General features: G+C 36.7%; 2 protein-coding genes across 4 annotated transcripts in view; one reads left to right on the top strand and one right to left on the bottom strand.

Moving 5' to 3' along the window:
- Nucleotides 1-15146, top strand: part of LOC147382574 (uncharacterized) — a 30777-nt gene extending 15631 nt beyond the window's left edge. For 2 of the 3 annotated variants that reach the window (XM_086427341.1, XM_086427342.1), the window contains exons 4-6: nucleotides 8086-8157; nucleotides 8249-8311; nucleotides 14699-14785. In XM_086427341.1, coding sequence (XP_086283467.1) covers nucleotides 8086-8157; nucleotides 8249-8311; nucleotides 14699-14770 — 207 coding nt within the window. In that variant the 3' untranslated portion in view covers nucleotides 14771-14785. Of the gene's footprint in view, nucleotides 1-8085; nucleotides 8158-8248; nucleotides 8312-14698; nucleotides 14786-14880 lie in introns of those variants that run through there. The other variant, XM_086427343.1, reaches the window with a different exon arrangement.
- A 1183-nt stretch (nucleotides 15147-16329) lies between these two features.
- On the bottom strand, nucleotides 16330-19436 carry LOC147382573 (Tetratricopeptide repeat (TPR)-like superfamily protein). The gene is made up of 2 exons (XM_086427340.1): nucleotides 18240-19436; nucleotides 16330-17626 (listed from the first exon to the last, which is right to left on the bottom strand). Exons 1-2 carry the CDS (start codon nucleotides 19342-19344, stop codon nucleotides 16794-16796), a joined length of 1938 nt encoding a protein of 645 aa, XP_086283466.1. The 5' UTR covers nucleotides 19345-19436; the 3' UTR covers nucleotides 16330-16793.
- Nucleotides 19437-19926: the final 490 nt, after the last annotated feature.

Here is a 19926-nt window from a genome sequence, read left to right as displayed (position 1 = left end):
GATCTTTCCTTAGACTTGAGTATTGTGACCCTCGTCAATGTCGTGCATGGCCATATATATAATCCCACGACCCAATATGTGGACAACATTAGGATTACTGAGGGCATTGCTTCATCCTCACAATCCTCCAAACTCTATTAGAATTGATTTGAGTGACCACTACTTGATCTCCGATTAATAATTGGGGTCCAAAGTTGAAAAGGAAAGCTTCTAGTAATTATATCTAGTGGGGGATATTCAACAATTGGACTTGAAGGATGTCCCTCAAATCCTCCAACCTCTCTTTCTTAGAATTGATTTGAGTGACCCCTTATCTGATTGCCGATCGATGAGAAATATTTGGGGTCCAAAGATGAAGAAGAATGCTTTTAGTAATATCCAGTGGGGGAGGTTCAACAATTGGATTTGAATGATGTCAATGTTTAGATGACAACATTGGAGAATCGTTTTTACCTCTCCAAACAAAATTGACTTCAACTCAAATAAAAGGAAAATTTCAAATTACCTGATTATGTCATCAAATTCAATTGCGTCTTAGGATTAGTTGTCTTTGCCAAGGTTAACCAAACATCCTCTTGGAAGGCGTTTCCTACCACATCTTCACATACCAATTCCTTGGATGGGTGAGCATACGCCTCATGCATTCCCATCTAGGATTCAACCGGAAGGGCGCAATAAAACATTTTCTTTTCATTGAACAAAAAGATTCTATATTGAGCGAGACTCCATCATGATTGTATTCTTTATATGGGTCCCATAGCGTCACTTTCTTGATCTGACCCCAAGTCAACCAATTACTCAATAGGTGGAACCTTTGGCCAAAAATGGGATTGTGCTTCGTCAAGCCTTTTCTTTATTGTCTTGCGCGGCAAAAGGTTTTAAGATCGCCTCCGATAGCAACCCTATCTTGCCAGTATTCATCTTCAAGGACCATTCCTATATAATCTTTTCTACTAGATTGTAGTCAGTGAGTTTGATAAGCTTGTCTTTGCAATTGGACTTAAGCTCTGGGATCTTGGTTTTCCCCAATTCTCGTGTCTTCCTTCATATGTTTTTTTTCCTTCCTCAAAAGCTATGACATCATCCAAAATCCTAAACAAACAATCCTTGGGTGAATTTTTACAGGAAGGTTTGTGGTTAGACTTCTAAAATAATAGGTTTTAACCTAGTTTTTCAGCAATTTCATTTTCAATCTTTGTATTTTTTATGAATTCTTCTCTTAAGAATTATAATTTTTTAAGATTGCTTTATAGTGAACAAAACATTGCTTAGGCGAGCACCTAACTTGGCTAGGATCTCTAATGCTTAGGCTAGCCCTTAGGTGGTTGCTAGACTCTAGGCGGTCATTTAGGCCTTATGGTGATGGCCTAGGCATGTACAAATATACATAAAAAGTAGAAGATAGTGAAATCGTAAATACGTAATCTATTACATGCCCGTTACAATCACAAGCTAATGAAGTGAATATAATAATTTCCACTAGTTGGATGTAATTACCTTGCATATATATGATTGCAGTCAGTGTGAAGGGAAACCATAAGTGGGATAAGGATGGTGATTTAACATGGGGTCTCGTGGAAAAGGCTAGTGGTCTTAATAAGCAATGAGCTCAAAATGCTAGATCAGGGTCACAAAGAGGGAAGCTTGCAAAGTTTGGTTGATTAAGATGAACAAACTGATCCATTGTTTGGTTCTGATTCTTGGGAGATAGATGAGAATATGAATAGTCGAATACAAAGAGGAAGGTGATGACTAATCTCAGCCTGAGAATGATAATGTTTAGAGGAAGTCGATCAATTTATGTATTTGATAACTAATTTACTGGATTGGGGACTTAAGTTGACGGGGACATCAAAGCTTGAATAATAGATTTTAGGCTTTATGTTTATGTTTTTGGGGTTTATTTTTGTGTTTTATTAGCCAATGATCTTAGTATAATATTTATGGGATGTTTAGTAACTTTAGTTTGTCTTTTATTTAAGTTTATTAGGGTTGAAAAATTAGTAGAGAAAGTTCGGAATTGGTTTATTTCTTTGGTATTTTAGTTTGATTAAGATTCTTGGATTTATTTTCTTTATATATAGATTGTATTAGGATTTTTTTTTTTTAATGAAGAGAATGAATGGAATAAACAAAATTACAGTTATTGCTTGGATGTTGGTGCATTCAACGTGGTTGATGCCATGGAAATCATTGGGGTGATTCCAAGGTAAATATCAATTTTTTTTTTCTTTATTCATCTTCAATCCATAAATTTCTACATTTTTTTTTGTTTATTTGTGAGAATCAAGAAATCATTAAGAACCCTTAATCCTTTCCCCTTTCCTTTAATCTTTATCCAACCCTAATCAAAATATCATAATTTACAAAACTTTGCATTTGGACCCTTTTCTTATTAACACTCAAATCCTTTTGGGTTTACCCTATCGTAGCCTAAATCTTTAATTCAACCCCAATCCAGATTTCTCTAATCCCCTTATTTTCATCTTCTTCCCTCATTGTCCTTTTTGGTATCTAGGTTGTATGTTTTGTAATTTCCATTTTGTTTTCTCCTTTGATATATATATATATATATATGGGTGGGGTTCCTACGACACACATTGCGACACAGTGTTTTGTCTTATATGGGCAAAAATGTTTGGAATGGGCTGATTTTTTGTGAGGATGATCTCTATGGTGAGGAGATCATCCTTACCAAAAATCAGCTCATTATGAAACTTCTAGCCCCATGTTTACAAGTTGAAAAATTTTAGACCGTCCAATTTTTGTAAATCAATTTTGATGGGGTTAGAAGTTTTGGAATGGGATGATTTTTTGCATGGATGATCCCCTCATCACGGAGATCATCCTCACAAAAAAATCAGCCCATTCCAAACCTTTTTGCCCATATAAGACAAAAACGGTGTCGCAATGTGTGTCGTAGGAACCCCACCCTATATATATTGTTAGAAGATTATGTTTTACATATATATATATATATATATATATTCTTAAATATATTGTTAGAAGATTATGTTAAGAAGAGATGGAGGAAACTAGAGAAGAGAGATGAGTAGGTCACTCCCAATAGGGTTCAACCTCTCTTTTATATTAAAAACATGTGGTTGGTTGTGTGGGCTTAAGTATTGGGCTCACACGACATTAAATAAGAACTCTACACACCCCCTCAAGTTGGATCATACAAATTTGATATGCCCAGCTTGGTACAAAAAGTAAAAAAAAAAAACTCATAGACAATGATTTTGTGAGAAGATCTCCCAATTGATTTTCTGACTTGATATAGGGAATAGATATCTTCTTAGTCATTACCATATCATGAATAAAGTGGCAATCAACCTCAATGTGCTTTGTTCTATTACTAGCTATATAACTAGCAACTTGGTTATCATAATACATAGATATATGGTAGTAGCTTCAATCCCTATCTCCTTTAGAAGACTCTGAAGCCAAAACATCTCACATGCAACATGTGCTATCGCTTATATTTTACTTTAGCGCTAGAATGAGGTACAACTTGCTATTTTTTACTTACTACGTTAAGTCATCAAATTACCTCTCACGAAGGTACAATACCTAGAAGTATATCTACAATTAGTCCGGTTCCTTGCCCAATCAACATCTGAGAAGCCAATAATAGATATACTAGGTGAAAGTTTGTTTAATAATCCTTTGCTTGGCTTAAATACCCCAGTATCCTAAACACAACATCCCAATGAGTTTGTCTCGGAGCATACATAAATTTGCTAATTACTCCCACAACAAAAGTAATATCTAAGCGAGTGACAGTCAGGTAGATTAGTTTGCCCACTAACTTATGGTAATGCCTTACATCAAGATGGATCTCCCCCTGTTCAGCATCAAGCTTAGTAGTGGGATCTATTGGAGTACCTGTTGGTTTAGAACCCAGAATACCAGTCTCAAATAACATATCTAGAACATACTTTCTCGAAGACAAGCTAATATCTTCTTTGGAGTGAGCTACTTCAATACCTAAGAAGTAGCAAAGAAGACCCAAGTCTTTAGTGTGAATTGTTAGGTTAAATGAGTTTTCAAATTTTAGATACCACTAGGATCACTTCTAGTGATGATGATATCATCTATATAAACTATCAATACAAACATTTCACCAAAAGAGTGTCTCACAAACACTGCATGATCAATAGTAGATCTAGCAAATTCATAGCCGATAACAATTGAGCCAAATTTATCAAACTAAGCTCTAGGCAACTGTTTCAGCCCATAGATTGCCTTCTGTAGGTGACACACACTAGTCCAGTCTTACCAGAGGCAACATATCTAGGTCGCTGTTCCATATATTCCTCCACCTGCAAGTCTCCATGCATTTTTAATATCCAACTGATACAAGGGCCAAACATAGTACACTGCAACCAAAAAAAGAACTCTAACAAGTATTGGGCTTTATACACCCATCTACACCCCACAACCTGCTTTCTAGGTAGAAGCGGAGATAAATCCCATGTATGATTAATGATGAATGGTTGAAATCTCCTCATCCATAGCTAGTTTGCACCTAGAGGAGGACAATGCTTGTGTATAGGAAATAGGAACAAAAATAATAGACAAGGAAAGTGCAAACTAGAGAAATGAATGTGACATTTGAAGAAAAGGCACAAAATCAGCAATTCGGTACTTAGTGCAAGATCTAGTACCTTTCTACCTTCCACAAAAAAAAAAAAGATCTAGTACCTTTCCTTAAAGTAATAGGAAGATCACTAGAGATAGAAGTATAGATGCTGGTGGATGTGGAAGAACCTGAAGTGATGCTGATGATGGATCTAGGGCTGGTAGAGAAGATGAAGGTGCTTGGAAACGAGTGTGTTGATATACTTGAAGATGCACAGTGGAAGGGTCACCTGCATGAAGAATTATAAGAACAGGAGAGTAGGAGACTGTAAGAGACAACTCCCGCTGATGAGAAAACACAACATTTAAGTTGAATGAGGCACCAACAAAAGAAAAAATAAGGTTTAGAATCAAAGAATGTCACTTTAACACTTACATAATAACGTTGAGTGACAGGACAATAACACCTATACCTTTTTTGTGTACGAGAGTAATCCAGAAAGACACATTTGATGGATTTTGGGAAAAGTTTATCCAACCCAGGCTCAAATCAGTGGACAAAGCAAACACAAACAAAAATTGTAGGAGCAATAACAAAATGACGAACTTGAGGATAAACCAGAGAGAAAGGTGATTGACCATTTAAAATTGATGTTGATATGCGATTAATAAGATGACAAGCTGGGAGGACAACATCACCCCAATAAGGCTTAGGTACATGTATTTAAAACATAATGGTGTAAGCAACATCAAGTAAATGGCGATATTTTCGCTCAGGAAAACCATTCTGTTGAGAAATATTAACACAATTGGTCTGATGAATAATGCCATTATCTGAATAAAAAGATTGAATATAAGATTGCGTGTATTCAAATGCCATTATCAAAACAGATAATTTTCACAAATTTAACAAATTGGACTGAAATTTCTTTATAAAAAGTAAACAAAACACGAGGTAATTCAGTATGATCTTTCATACGAGAATAACCATCTACAAATATCACAAAGTGTTGAAAATTAGACAAACTTTTTATTCTTAACGGACTCTAAATATCCGTATAAATTATTTCAAGAAGACTAGATTGATTACTCTTAGTATGATTAGGAAAAGAACTACGGTGGTGCTTGCCCAATTGGCAAGCTTCACATTCTAAAATTGACACTAGACTCAACTTAGGAATGACAAGACGTAAATTAGACAAAGACACATGACCCAACCGATAGTGCCACTGAAGGGGTGAAACTAAAGCACTCAAGGTAAAAGCAGGCGCATCACATATTAAATAATATAATCCATCTTTCTCATGCCTCAAACCAATCATCTTCCTCGTTTTGAGATCCTAAAAGATACAGTAAGAAGGGAAGAAGGTTGTAGAGCATCGCAATGATTTTGTAAGCTGACTAACATAAAGTAGATTAAAAAGAAAATCAAGGACCAAAAGAGTAGAAGATAAAGGAAGAGATAATTTGGGAAAAACATCACCTTTCCCAATTACATTATGAGTGGACCCATCGATTATTACAATGTGAGAATTAAGAGAATGAAAATCAGAAAAGAAACGAGATATACCATACATGTAGGCACTAGCTCTTGAATTGATAATCCAAGATGAGGGAGACTTGACAGCCATAAATGTGGGATTACCTGAAGTAGTTGTGGGTGGAGTAGGTTTTGCAATCAAGGTAATCAATTTTTGAAAAATCTCTTCCAATTGTGTGGTTAGATCGGAAGATGTAGTTTTAGATGTAGTCTGAGAAGTGGAATCAATGGAACTTTGAGGAGGTTCCTTTTAAGCATGATTAAGCCCAAACATGTTTACCCCATTTATCCCAACAAAATTGTTCAGTGTAGTAATTGAGCCATAATAGGTATATTTCAAATCACCACCATGGACACCTTCATGACCCCTACGGCCTCCTCTACCAACGCCATCAGAAATCCTCAATTTGCCATCCAGGGAGGAGTAAATTGAAAACTCGCACAAAGATTAAAAAAATCTCAAAAAAATATAGAGTATCCCTAGGGATATTCTATGAAATGCTATTAGGGTTGAGAGGCCAAGGAAACAACGATTGAAATAAAATCGGAAAACCAAAAAACAATTGAAAAATCATACGAGATGGAATGCATAATTTATTCATTCTTTATTAATGCTTCAATTTATTTCAGCGTCATTTCTTGTAAAAAAAATTCATGGTAATTTTGTGTCCTATAATTGGTATGGAAGATCATTGCTTGTTTGTAGATTATTTTCTAAGGTTGTGCAAGTGACTTTTGTTCAGGAGTGAAGGGGGGGTATCATCTATTTACCAGATCTTGTTTAGTATAAAACATTGGTTAATATTAATAGAATTTGCAATATCATATGCTAATTTAATTGAGGCAAGCTTTTGTAGGTGTTGGTCCCAAATAACCTTCCCTCATGTTGCTCACATACCCGCCTCACATGTTGGTCACACCAAATATTTCCATGTGGCACATCGTTTGGCCCACTAGTCCCTTGAATGATATTATTGTTGAATCAATGTTTGGCTCATAGTGCCTGATGGGTGTTTCCTAGTCATTGGATTTGAGCATATCTTTATATTAGTGGGTTGAACCCAATGTCTTACAATCATGGCCAGTCCACGAAGCCCATGATAAATAAGTAATCAAATCCAACAGCTAGGAATCACTTATTTGGCATATTTTTGGGCTGTGGGTTGGTCTTTGAGTGATGCAAAAATTCATGGGGGTCAGTGGACCAATATGCCACGTGGCAGTATTTACCTTGATCGTCACACTAGCTATGTATTTGTACAAGCAGCTTAGTATTTCTATAGTTTAGATTCCTTCAAAGAAACATTAAAGAAAATGTCCATAGCATAATTCTCTTTGCTTTGTAAAAGAAGCGAAACACAAATTAGGTCGAAAGAAAAAAAGAAAACTTTTTCTTCCTCTAAGAAGCCGTGTTTCAGGGGGAGAGAGAATTCAACATTAACTATAGAAAAAGGTTCGTTTGTCTTTGTTTTTCGGTGCTATTGCATCTAGGAGACGTGTTGTGAATGAAGTAGCTGATTGCGAAACCTTAGCACTAGTTATTTTCTAATGGAACTTTAGACCTTTTTGTACAATGAATGCTCTCAACCCCAATCTTTTGTACCTTTTCTTCACTTAAATCTACTTTGTTTTTGGTTGGTTGTCGTTCCTCTTGTACTATTTGTTGGTCACCTTGACCACTTTTAATACAATTCGCTTTTACGGTTCAAAAAAAAAAAAAAAAATCCACTTTCATCACTTTATTAGAGAAAAAAAAGTTCTCCATTGGAAATGTTGTTCTTTTTCTTATACCCTCGTTAGATTTTTTTTTGTTGTTGAAAGGTAATACCCTCGTTAGATTGATAATTCTTGCCTAAATCTACTTCATAATTTTTGCGGTTACTTATTTGCTTGAATCAATTAATTTGCATGAGTAGTTTGGTATTCATTTTCATTTTAAATTCATGTAACTACCTGTGCAGGCTGATACGGTGGATGGTTTGCTGCATTCCTTGGGTCTTGAAAAATATCTTATCACATTTCAAGCGGAGGAAGTATGCGATTTTTGAATGGTTGCTTCTATTGTTACAATATCTTTAATGGAACATCTTGTATTTAGTTTAACATCTCGTATCACTTCTACAGATTGACATGACTGCTCTGATGCACATGAATGACGAGGATCTGAAGGCCTTGGGAATTCCAATGGTAAGCTCAGCAAAACTCTTTTAATTTTTTTTGTAGGTCCTGTTTTTCTAGAGCTTGGGTATGATAAATAACTAAATTTGAGAAGTGCCAACTTAGCTAAGTGATAAAACGTGTGGAGTGTTGTTCCCACGTCCTAGGTTCAAATAAAATAATTTTAGAAATGTAATTCTCAAGTTTCATTAATAAGAGCTTGATAGATGTACATAAGACTTAAAACGTAAATAGACATAAACGCCCTTACATAGAATTAAAATAAGCTAACTACATTATTTCCAATACTCTCCCTCAAGCTTGAGGAAATATATAAACTAAACCCAGCTTGACAAGATGAGAGTTAGTGACAGAAGGACCGACAGACTTCGTAAGTATATCAACAAATTATTTTGAAGAAGGTACGAAGACTATCTATAGAGCACCATAGCGAACTTTCTCCTTAATAAAGTGAACATCAACTCTATATATTTGGTTCTCTCATAAATGATTGAATTAGAGTCAAACATGATGGTAGACTTGTTGTCGCAAAACAACGTAGAAGGGCCAGAGATCGGAAAATCGAGCTCCATCAGGAAAGATCTAATCTAAATAAGCTTGCAAATGCCAAGGGCCATACTACGATACTCAGCTTCAACGAAAAAGCTGGAAACCGCACTTTGTTTCTTACTTTTCCATGAGATCAGGTTACCACCATGGAAAGTAAAGAACCCAGAGGTAGATCTCCTATCTGTAAGAGAACCAGCATAATCTGCATCAGTGAAGTAGGACAAATGTGGTTGAGCAGTGGAGGAGTAGAAAAGTCCAAGACTAGGAAGAAACTTGAAGTACCGAAGAATATTATAAACTGCATCAAGATGAGAAGTGTGTGGACGTGTATGAACTGACTAATCGCAATGGTCAAGTCCGGTCTTGTGTTAGATAAATTAGGCGGCTTACAAGTCTCTAATAAAAAGAAAGATCAAGTAATAAATTACTAACTTTGGCATGAAGACGATAATTCTGATCCATAGGGGAGGAGGCAGAACGACACCCAAACATCCCAGTGTCCTGAAGGAGATCTAGTGTGTATTTGCGTTGAGATAGCGAAATACCATGATGAAAGTGGGTCACTTCTATCCCCAAGAAGTATTTGAGGGAACTCAAATCCTTAACCTCAAACACAACCCATTTTTACCTTGTCAATTCACTGTGTATGGTCTCCAGTTACTATAATATCATCCATATATACTAATACAATAGTGAAACGGACATCCACTCCTCGACTAACAAAACAAGTATGATTTGAATGGCATCTAGAAAACTCCATAGATAAAATGACCTTAGAGAAACGTTGAAATCAGGTTCGTAGAGACTACTTTAGACTATACCAAGATTTGAGAAGACGACATACTTTTTTTACAATATTCCCTCTAAAGACGAAACTTGGGAGGGGTGTCCATATAGATAACCTCAGTTAGATCCCCATTCAGAAATGCATTTTTCACATCAAGCTGGTGAAGAGATCAGGAATGACCAGCTACTAAAGAGATGAGGATGCGGGTTGTAGAGAGTTTAGCTATATGAGCAAATGTAGCACCAAACTAGAGTTTACGTAAATCCTTTAGCGACTAGGCGGGTTTTGTATTGATTAATAGTGCCATCCACGAGATACTTGACGGTGAACACCCATTTATAATCAACAGTCTGTTCCTTAGATGGTAGATAAACCAGTTCCCAGGTGATTTTTCTGCAAAGCATTCATCTTAGCAGTCATGGCTCCAGTCCACTTAGGATCTCACAAAGCCTCTAATAGATTGAGGAACTTGAATGGAATCACTAGCAACAAAGTAGGCTTGATAAGGAGAAATTCCTTGATAAGAAACAAATTAGGTAATAGGGTGATTAGTAACACACCCTCGCTTACCTTTGCGAAGTGCAATAAGTAAGTGAGTTAGAAATGGAAGGAATAGGTGTTAGAGTAGAAGAGGATATACCTAAGTCCAAGGATAAGGTTGGCAAGTCTGGTGAGAGGCGAAGGTGACAAGTGTAGACCTTAAGAGTTGGCAAAGAAGAAGATGAATTCGGTAAAAGGAGAAGAGTTTTGCAAAGAAGATGAAGGTGGAGAGAAAACTAGATAAGGTAGCATTATAAAAGAACGATCCTGCAAAGATGTACGAAAAAAAGGAACATTTAAAAAAAATGTTACATCTAGATAATGAATTACACGATGAGATAGGGAGTCATAACAACGATATCCCTTTGACATAGATGCGTAACCCAAGAAAACACAATGAATGGCTTTTTCATCTAATTTCGTGTGCTAAGGAGTCCTATCCTAAATAAAACAAGTACATCCAAAGACTGGGTGTAATGGGGAAGAGAGTGCTATCAGGTCGAAGAACATGAAAAGGCACTTGTCCCCCTAAAGTGCGACTAGGAATGCGGTTAAGGAAAAAGGTCGCAGTGAGGATTGTCATATTCCAATATAACTTGGGAACATTCATACTTCGAAGAAGACAACGAACAATGTTCATGAGGTGACGATTCTTGCGTTCTGCCACCTCATTCAGTTCAGGAGTGTGGGGACAAGTAAACTGATGAAGTATACCATGCTGTTCATGTAGGTGAGATTGAATCCCATCAGAAATGTATTCTCCTCCGTTATCAGACCTAAGAGATTTAACTGTGATGTTGTATTGGGTTTGAATCATTTAAAGTAAATTAATAAAAATGTGGAGTACCTCAGAGCGAGAACGCATCAAATAAACCCAAGTACAACAAGAATAGTTATCAATAAATGTAACAAAATATACCTATGACCATTAAAAGTAGTAACATGAGAAGATCCTCACACATCAAAATGAATTAAATTAAACATTTTATTAAATCGATGCATGTGAGGAATATAAACGTTATGTGTGTTTAGAAGTTTTTAATATAAGAAATAAAGAACATAAATGCTGGAAATTAGTATGTCCTAAGTGAGCATGCCATAAATCTAGGGTCTAAGAAGAAAAAATATGACTTCCGGAGAGTGGAAGCACAAACGTTGGAGCCGCAGTAGGTTGAGATCCAAACAAGTATCTTTCTCATACCCCTTGCCAAAATTCCTTCTCGAGGTCAGGTCCTAAAAAGTACAGTGAGCTAGAAAAAATGTTACAGAGCAGTTTAGAGATTTAGTAATACTACTCATAGACAAAAGGTTAAAAGATAAGAACATGAAGCACAATGTCAAGTGAAAAATCAGAAGATAAGGGGATGGTACTTTTACTAAGGATAAGAGTAAGGGACCCATTAACAAGGTAAACCTCCTTGTTAGACTCACCGGTCATATGATCAGAGCCACCGGAATCAATTATCAAAGTCAGAGCAGTAAAGCCAACTTAAGTAACATGGAATGCAAAAGATGTAACTAGAAGCGTAATAATTGATGTCACAGTTGAGGATTAATGAGTATGAGCATGGATTTGATTCCGTAATTTGAGTTTGAAGTTGTCATAGATCAATAGTGCCAATGGGAGCAAAAGTATCAGTAAGACGAATTGATGATGACTCCATAGTTGCAGCGCGGGGAGCAGATTTTTTCAAAGGAGCGGCAAATGATCGCAACAAATGGGGATAGAGCTGGAAGCAGTAGGCTTATGGTCAGTCTTCCCACAATTGCTGCAAGTAGGGCCACTCCTTTTACCAAGGCCACGGTCACAGCCTCCACGACTTCTATTCCTAGATCCCTGAGTACGAGAGTTAGAAAAACCTGAATTGGCTCCTAAGGCCATCTGATCTGTAGTTAGAGCAGAGATAATACCAAGAGTCTGGGTCTGAGAGGGAACTACACAGCGATGACACTCATCACTATCAATGGTCGCAAATGTTTAAAATAAAAAAAAAGGTAATGAGGTGGTGCTACGAATTTGGGTCCAAAGTGCCTGAAACTCGGGACATTAACCCATGAGGAACTGGTATGTCTGATGTCGAGCAATCCTTATAGCCACATACCGGGTTGCCTCTACAGACAACTCAGATGTTGACTTATATTGAGAAAGCTCCTCCCAACGAGACTGAAGGAATGCAACGTAATTAGCTATACTTTGAGTCCTTTGGGTAGCCTGGGTGATGTTTCGATAAAGTTCGTAGATCCTCGAATCATTCCGAGCATGAGCATGTCTGAGTGAGGGTTGATCACGACGAAGAGACTGTCTCAAGATACATGAACATGTTGTAGATATGCTGCTCCATGGAGTTAAAGATCCATTTAAGGAAGGTGCAGTTGTTAATTTCCCATTGTTCGATTTTTGGGTCAGTAAGAGATGGTTTATTAATGGTGCCCAAAAGCCATCCAGATTTTCTTTTACTCCCCAAATAAAGTCGAACTGACTGATACCAAGGTTGGAAGTTCCGACCATCTAATAGGGTACTAGTAATGTGTTGGGTTGAGAGGTTTGTTCTAAGATTGATAGAGTCTTTGGTTTCTTGATGTGATGCCATTGTTGCTGTGGGATGTTGCTGCTGTCGTAGGTCACAAAAAAACGAAATCTGTTGTTACTATTGTCAGGCATACATACAACACTTCTGCTGTTATTGTAGGTCCAGAGAATCAAGTTATTGCTGTTCAAGTCCAGAAACAGCAACCTGTTATTGTCGTAGATCCAAAAACAACAATCTGTTGTCGTCGCTGTTGTCGTAAGGTTCAAAAACAACAACCTGTTGTTGTCGTAGGTCCAAAAACAACGACTTGTGGCTGGTGTAGGTCCCTACAAAAGTTTTGTAGGACAGCAAGGGTAGAACAAAAGGACCCTATCAAAGGGCAGAAAAATACAAAGCCCATAATTGTAGCATGTGAAGAAAATAAGAAAAGAATCCTATCGCAACATGCAATAAAAGAATCAGGAAAATAAAAAAAGGCCTCGAAGGGGGAGACCTTTTAACGAAGTTTCGACTAGGTTATTAGGTCTCAAGATCTAGAGATGTTGGGAATAGAGGAGAAGAGAATGGATTCAAGGTTTCAAGAGGAATCAAAGGGAAGAACCCAAAGAGAGTTTGGGATGTCCTCTATAGCTCTGATACCAAGAAGAATTTTAAAAAAGTAATTCTCAAGTCTCATTAATGAGAGCTTGATATATATTTATAAAACCTAAAAGGTAAATAGACATAAATGCCCTTACATAGTATGAATAGACATAAATGCCCTTACATAGAATTAAAATGAGCTAACTACATTATTTCCAATACAAACGACCTGAACCCAACTTCATTTACTAACCTCTAACCATACACCTATCCAAAAAATAAACGATAAATACCTAAATTACCAAAATTGTGCAAAAATATTGATGTTTAAACATTTTTAGTGCTGATAAAAGTTGTGAATACGTGAAGAGGATTTTTGAATAAGAAGCTTAAAAGAAAAGTTGATTTTGATGCTTAAACATCTTTTTAGTGCTGATATAGGTCGTGATTACGTGAAGAGGATTTTCTAATAAAAAGCAAAAGTCTAAAAGTATATGGTTTATTTGATTTAAAGGACAAGTTGCTTTTGATTAATGAATTGAGTTTAGATTAGTAGAAAATTTTATGTTTTGATACCGTGTAGGAATAGCTGATCAACATGGGTTCCTCAGTTTTGATATCAAAACAAGTTTATTTCTGCTACCATCCTTCAAATCGTTCATTTCAAATCATCGTCACGACGTCTAGTTTGTAAAAGAAAGCAATGTCAGTGCCAATCCTATCTTCCGGCACCATTCCCATCTTCCAGCACCATAATTACCATTAGCTATTATCAAACATAGCTGCTTGTCACTCATTATTTGTATCTTCTACTTTCACTATCAAAAGATACATTGGTATCATTGTCAGTTTACAACATAGCCACCACGCTTCCACTTGCCATTGAGATCATCACACATTAGCCAACCCTTATCTGGTGCCGTCTTTGGTGAAACATCACCGTTGTTGCCAATCACTCCAAACCCCTGAACATTCTTGAGATTCACTGCTTGTGCATGTGCACATGTGGGGGTTGGTGGGTGGGTAGGGAGGGTGTGTGCGTTGCTTCAACAAGCCCATTCAATGGCCATTTTTTGCCTGCCTTTTCTCTCGACTTTTTTGGACCTGTGAAAGAAATTTATTGGGAATTCTTGGATGATGATTACATTTTTCCATTGGATTTATATAAATTGAAAAATCCACCAATATGGAAATACGATCAATCAATCTAATATTCTAATATACCTAATTGATGCAAATGTAGATCTTTAATATATGTGATGAGATACACCATGATCTCTTTCGACAATTCACTTATTTTCTTAATTTTTAATTGGGGTGTAGTAAGTAAAAGTTGGGGTTGCTAATAGCAGCTCTCAAATAAGCTCACATGATAATCGGTTTTTTTTTTCCCCGCTATATAACCAGCTCTTTGGATATCATATTATCAGAAGTGAAAGTAATAATTGTATTCCCAGGAATTTCCTTTTGTTCAAGTAAATGCAGGTTTTTACGACACCTTTCTCGTGTTTTTGGGAAAATTTTCATCCACTGCATTTGTTCTCTGCCAAACTTGGACTGAAATGTTTTAAATTGTGTGGTGCCTTCAGGGTCCCAGGAAGAAGATACTATTAGCCTTGGATTCTAGAGCCTAAAATTGCTGGTGTACTGTACTGTACTGGTGCACAATTGCTGGTTGCCTATGTTTTAGGTATGATTCTGGATGTGGTTTTGTCCTTCGGTTTATAATTATTTAGTATTTATTATTGGGAAAGGGTTGAATCGAACTGACGTGTGCATTAAACCAAAAGAAGATTGATGACTTGGGGTCGAAGAAATAATTTTAATTTAATGAATTTATTGTTTATATACTCTATATGCTGACCCTCTCATTGACAAATTGCTTTCAATTTCTTCTGTTCCTTACAGTAGGTCTGGATTTCATGTTTACTTCTAATCACTTTGGAATTCAAAAAACTCTGAACAAAAGGGATTTATAGTGGGAATGGGACCCCCCTTTCTTGGGAAAGGCTAGATATTAGCCTTGCATCCACGTAGAATAGGTATTTTCCCTTTGACCAGAAGTCGTTTTTGCAAGGACTTGCAAAAAGAGTAAAATGCTCTTGAAAATGTCTCAGCTACACTTTTGAGATTTTAACTAAGAGTGAGTTCTAGTGAAGAAGAACCTGTTTAGAGTTGATTCTTCGTAATTCCAACTTCATTGTTTTATTGTGATGGGAATCAAACAGAATTCATCTAACATTGCTTCAAGACTCGGTGTTTTTAAGAAGATGAGTTTTATTTATTTATTTTGGTTCCCCTTATTATTAGGTGGTGTGTACACCTTGTTTGAAATGATGTATTATCTGATCTGATTCAGATATTAGATTTTGATTTGATTCATGGATTATGAAAGCTATATAAGCACTAGTTAAGGCTTCAATTTTTCTGAGAAGATCAAACTCCCAAGTCCTTGAGAAAGAAAGCATCTCCGGTTGTGGTCTAGGAACCCAGACAGAAACTCTTGTGTTTTTAGCCATGTGCTCCAACCCCTCTTTTAAGTTACATCTCCACTGGATCTGTTACTGGGAATTAAGGAACCTTTTCTCTTGATCATTTCCATTTTGGGGTTGAAAAGATGTGGAAGCACATCTCTCTCTCTCTCTCTCTAAGAATAGTAGAATGGTGTTCTCCAAGGTGTGAAGTGAGAAATTAGGATATAATAGTTCGGGATTTGAATAAGATGAAAATCATATATTTCTGGCCATGGGCTGACTCTTATATGTTGGGGATTTGGTAAATAAAATTTCCATTATTATATTAAATAATATTAGAGCAGGTAACCTTTTGGTTTGGATGGTACTTGGGGACAACATAAAGATGATGGATGGTTCGTTTGTCCAACATCATTTCTGACCAAATTTGATGCTGAACAGCTTTTGGGTTTTTGATCCTAAAATAAATTCATGGACAGTTTGATGGTTCCATTCGACTTGGGATAAAGCATCAGAGGATAAAATAATTTGTAGTAGTCATTCCAATTTTTTATTTTTTTTTAAAGAAAGTTTTTATTATTTCCTCCCTAAGATTAATCTTTATTCTTAAGAGCCAAGACAGGTTGGAATTGAGATTACATAAAAAAAAATAAAATAAAAAAACAAACCGGAGATCAAATGGACGTGACAAATGCACAATTAATGCGAATATATTTGCAAAGACTACAAAAATTGAGTCTCACATAATCCTATCCAATGTTTGCTACTTAAATGGACACCTTAAAAAGGATTTTTATTAATTTCGAATCTAATCCAATAACAGGATTTAATAGGAAAGGAACCATTCTAACTCTTGAACCATATCCAACTATCGACATCTGACTAAGATGGAGGCATTGATAAGATTTGAGTATTAAGATCACCATCCACCAATTTTAAGGTTCCTTGATCCCAAGAGATTCTACCTACCCCCCCCCCCATTCAAAGAAACAAAGCTCTAAATGAAAGGCAACAATGGTGGGCAGTAATCACCAATAATCTCCACAAGTGCACACCCCATCCTTAAATCTATGGAAGCGCTTTATATCTCTTAGTATAATCTCCCTCTTATCTGTCATACTTGCATATTTCATTATAGCATGGCAATCTCCACAAACTCTCAGGTTCTTCACAATCCTAATAGCTGTCCCAACATGAGTACTGATGAGCCCAAAGGCAAGAGCCAGCTTCTCACTATGACTTCCCAATGCATCTTCTTTCTCTTCTTCCTCTATATTATGGAGGACCCATTCGGTGTCAGGAATGTACCCTTTAGACCTAGCATGTACCATTAATTCCTCCAACTTTGCATATATTTGTTTGGCACGCTTATGGGTACGATCACCCGCTACAAAACCATGTACTTTGCCTTCCACCTCGATGTAGCTCAAACCCGGGGGCTTGTCAATGCCCTTACTCTTCATTGAGATTCTGACTCTCTCTACATCTGTCCATCTCCCAACCCCAGCATAGATGTTGGATAAGAAAACATAGCTCCCAGGATGTTTAGGTTCGAGCTGCAGAAGCCTCTTTGACACAAACTCTGCCATTTTGATATTCTTGTGGGCTCTACATGCACAAAAGAGTGCTCCCCATAACACAAAATCAGGTTTGATTGGCATGCTCTCAATGAACCTTAGAGCTTCTTCTAGTTGACCCGCACGACCAAATAGATCCACCATGCATGTGTAATGCTTCACAGTAGGCTCGAGGGAGTGGTCAAGCCTCATGCTGTTGAAACAACTTAGTCCTTGATCCACTAGTCCAGAGTGTGCACATGCAGTTAAGATGGCTAGAAAGACTATCTCATCCGGCTCAACTCCTGCAAATAATACATGTACACTAAGACTTTAATTTTCTAAACATCAAAATGAGATTTTACAAGGAGATATAATTGGAAATTTTCAAATACTCTTCGGGTTTTTGTGTTATATTTGAGAGTTGAGATATCCCTTGATTTTTCCCAAAAAGTTCATCTTCTTCAACCTCTTCCCCGTGAATCCTCCAATATCCCTACAGTGTTGAGATTTCCAACAAGGATTTGGACTATTAAACAAATAAATGAGAATAAAATAAACAAAGTTTTTACCCTAGAGGGCTTTGTCAAATAAATCAAGAGTTTGCAAATAAATCAAAGTTTCATTGTAAGGAAAATACTAAAGTGACTGCAGGACACTGAGCTGAGGAGGAGGTGTGCATAGAACCATAGATGATTTTCCTCAAGATACCAGTGAAAAGTGTCAACAGTACTGTTCACACACCTCCACATAAGCTCAGTGTAACTTAGTGTCCTGCACTGTCACTATAGGACAACTCTTATTCTAAAGGCTGAAGATGATGAAACTTTTTTTTTTTTTTTTTGGGGGGTGGTGGGGAGGGATAATGGGTGGTATGTCATCAGTTTGAAAACCCATGGGTATTATGCATTTTCTTACCAGCAATTTTCATCTTCTCAAAGCATTGAAGGGCTTGCTCCGAGCATCCATGGATAGCCCAACCTGATATCATAACACTCCAAGTAAGAAGATCCTTCTCTTTTATCTCACCAAAAAGCCGACTCGCGCATTCAATATTCCCACATTTTGCATACATATCCACCAAAGAAGTCCCAATTGCTCTGTTCAGTTGGAACCCATTTCGAGAAACATAATCATGAATCTGAACTCCACTTTCTAGAGCACCAATCCTTGCGCAAGCTGATAGAGCAGAGACGATAGTAAGGTCATTAGCCCTCACCCCCTCTTTCAACATTCTATAAAACATACTCAAAGCTTGTTCATGATCCTCATTCTGTGATAACCCGGCAACCATTGTCGTCCAAGAAACCACATTCTTCTCCGGCATTTGATCAAAAAGCAATTTTGCCTTCTCCAAGTCCTTGTTTTTAAAAAATCCATTAATCAAACAATTCCAAGAACCAACATTCCTCTCCGGCATCGCCTCAAAAAGCTCCATAGCTTTCTTCAAATCTCCACCTTTACAACACCCATTAATCAAAATATTCCATAAGAGAATGCTCGAAACCTTATTTCTCTCAAGAGTTTCATCAAATAATTGTAGAGCCAAACCCAAAGACCCAAATTTTACATACATATCAACTAAAGATACCAAAACAAAGGAATCAAAATCAAGCCCAAGCTTCGCGATTTGCCCGTGGAGGGTTCCACCGAGTCTGGGCGCAAGCAATGATGCTGCAGATTTGAGGACAAATGGAAATGTAAGGCGATCAGGTCGGACACTAAGACGTAACCTGAGAACAAAATGGAAAATTGAGCTCTGGAATTGAGAATTTTCGGAGAGGGATCGAATGAAGGCATTGAAGATGAAAGAGTTGGGAGAATAAAAGTGTTGGAAGATGAGAATAGTGTAATCTATGGATTTGAGTGAAGAAGAGGAAGATATGAGCTGGGTTACAATCCGACTGCTTTGGGAGAGATTGTGGAGGAAGAGCTGGGCATGGATTTGTTTAAGTTGTTGAGTGGTTTTCGAAGTGTGGATTAGAGAAATAAAGTGGTTTTCTAATGGTGTACATCTGTTCATATTAATGTAATATTACAAGGATCGTCTCCTAAATATAATATTTGTAACGGTTTTCTTTCTTCTTTTCAAATGGGCCACCCCAAGATATGTTCTATTTCTTTTGTGATTTATAAAACGAGTTGGGGTGGCGTTAGCAAAAGCAGATGTGACAATAGAATTTCTCTCTATAATAATTAGGACAGTAACCTAGGTAGGTTGGAGGGTCAAACCTGGCTCAATTCAAATTGTAAAACCCTCAACCCAAGCTCAACTCAATCCAACTATCAGGTTATAGCTCATTTACCTAAGTTCAACCTGAGATTAAACTTCTAAAATCAGGTTGAGGTGGGGTTAGTCTAAGTTATGTAATTTTGAACGGATTGGGCTCATTGAGCAAATCTAATTTTATTTTGATCAATATATAGATTTTATTTTATATCTTAAAAAATAAATATAATAAAAAAAAAATCATTAGTAAATAAATTTGCATATAATCTCCAAATCCATTAATTTTTGTATTATAATTTTTTTCTTAAATTTTACAAATATATTTAAGAAGAGATAATTACTATTTTTCTTTTTAAATAAATAAAAATATTTATA

The sequence above is a fragment of the Akebia trifoliata genome, chromosome 16, assembly GCF_017979445.1.
Source record: "Akebia trifoliata isolate Shusen 1 chromosome 16, ASM1797944v1, whole genome shotgun sequence".
NCBI classification, from domain to species: Eukaryota; Viridiplantae; Streptophyta; class Magnoliopsida; order Ranunculales; family Lardizabalaceae; genus Akebia; species Akebia trifoliata.
This window is presented reverse-complemented; position numbering and strand designations above follow the sequence as displayed.

Bases quoted from the DNA above. Each gene is read 5' to 3' on its own strand.
- LOC147382573 (XM_086427340.1), bottom strand. From the start codon at position 19,344: ATGAACAGATGTACACCATTAGAAAACCACTTTATTTCTCTAATCCAC. The intron at 17,627-18,239 runs GTAAGAAAATGC...TATTATTTGCAG, and splicing joins TGAGAAGATGAAAATTGCTG to GAGTTGAGCCGGATGAGATA.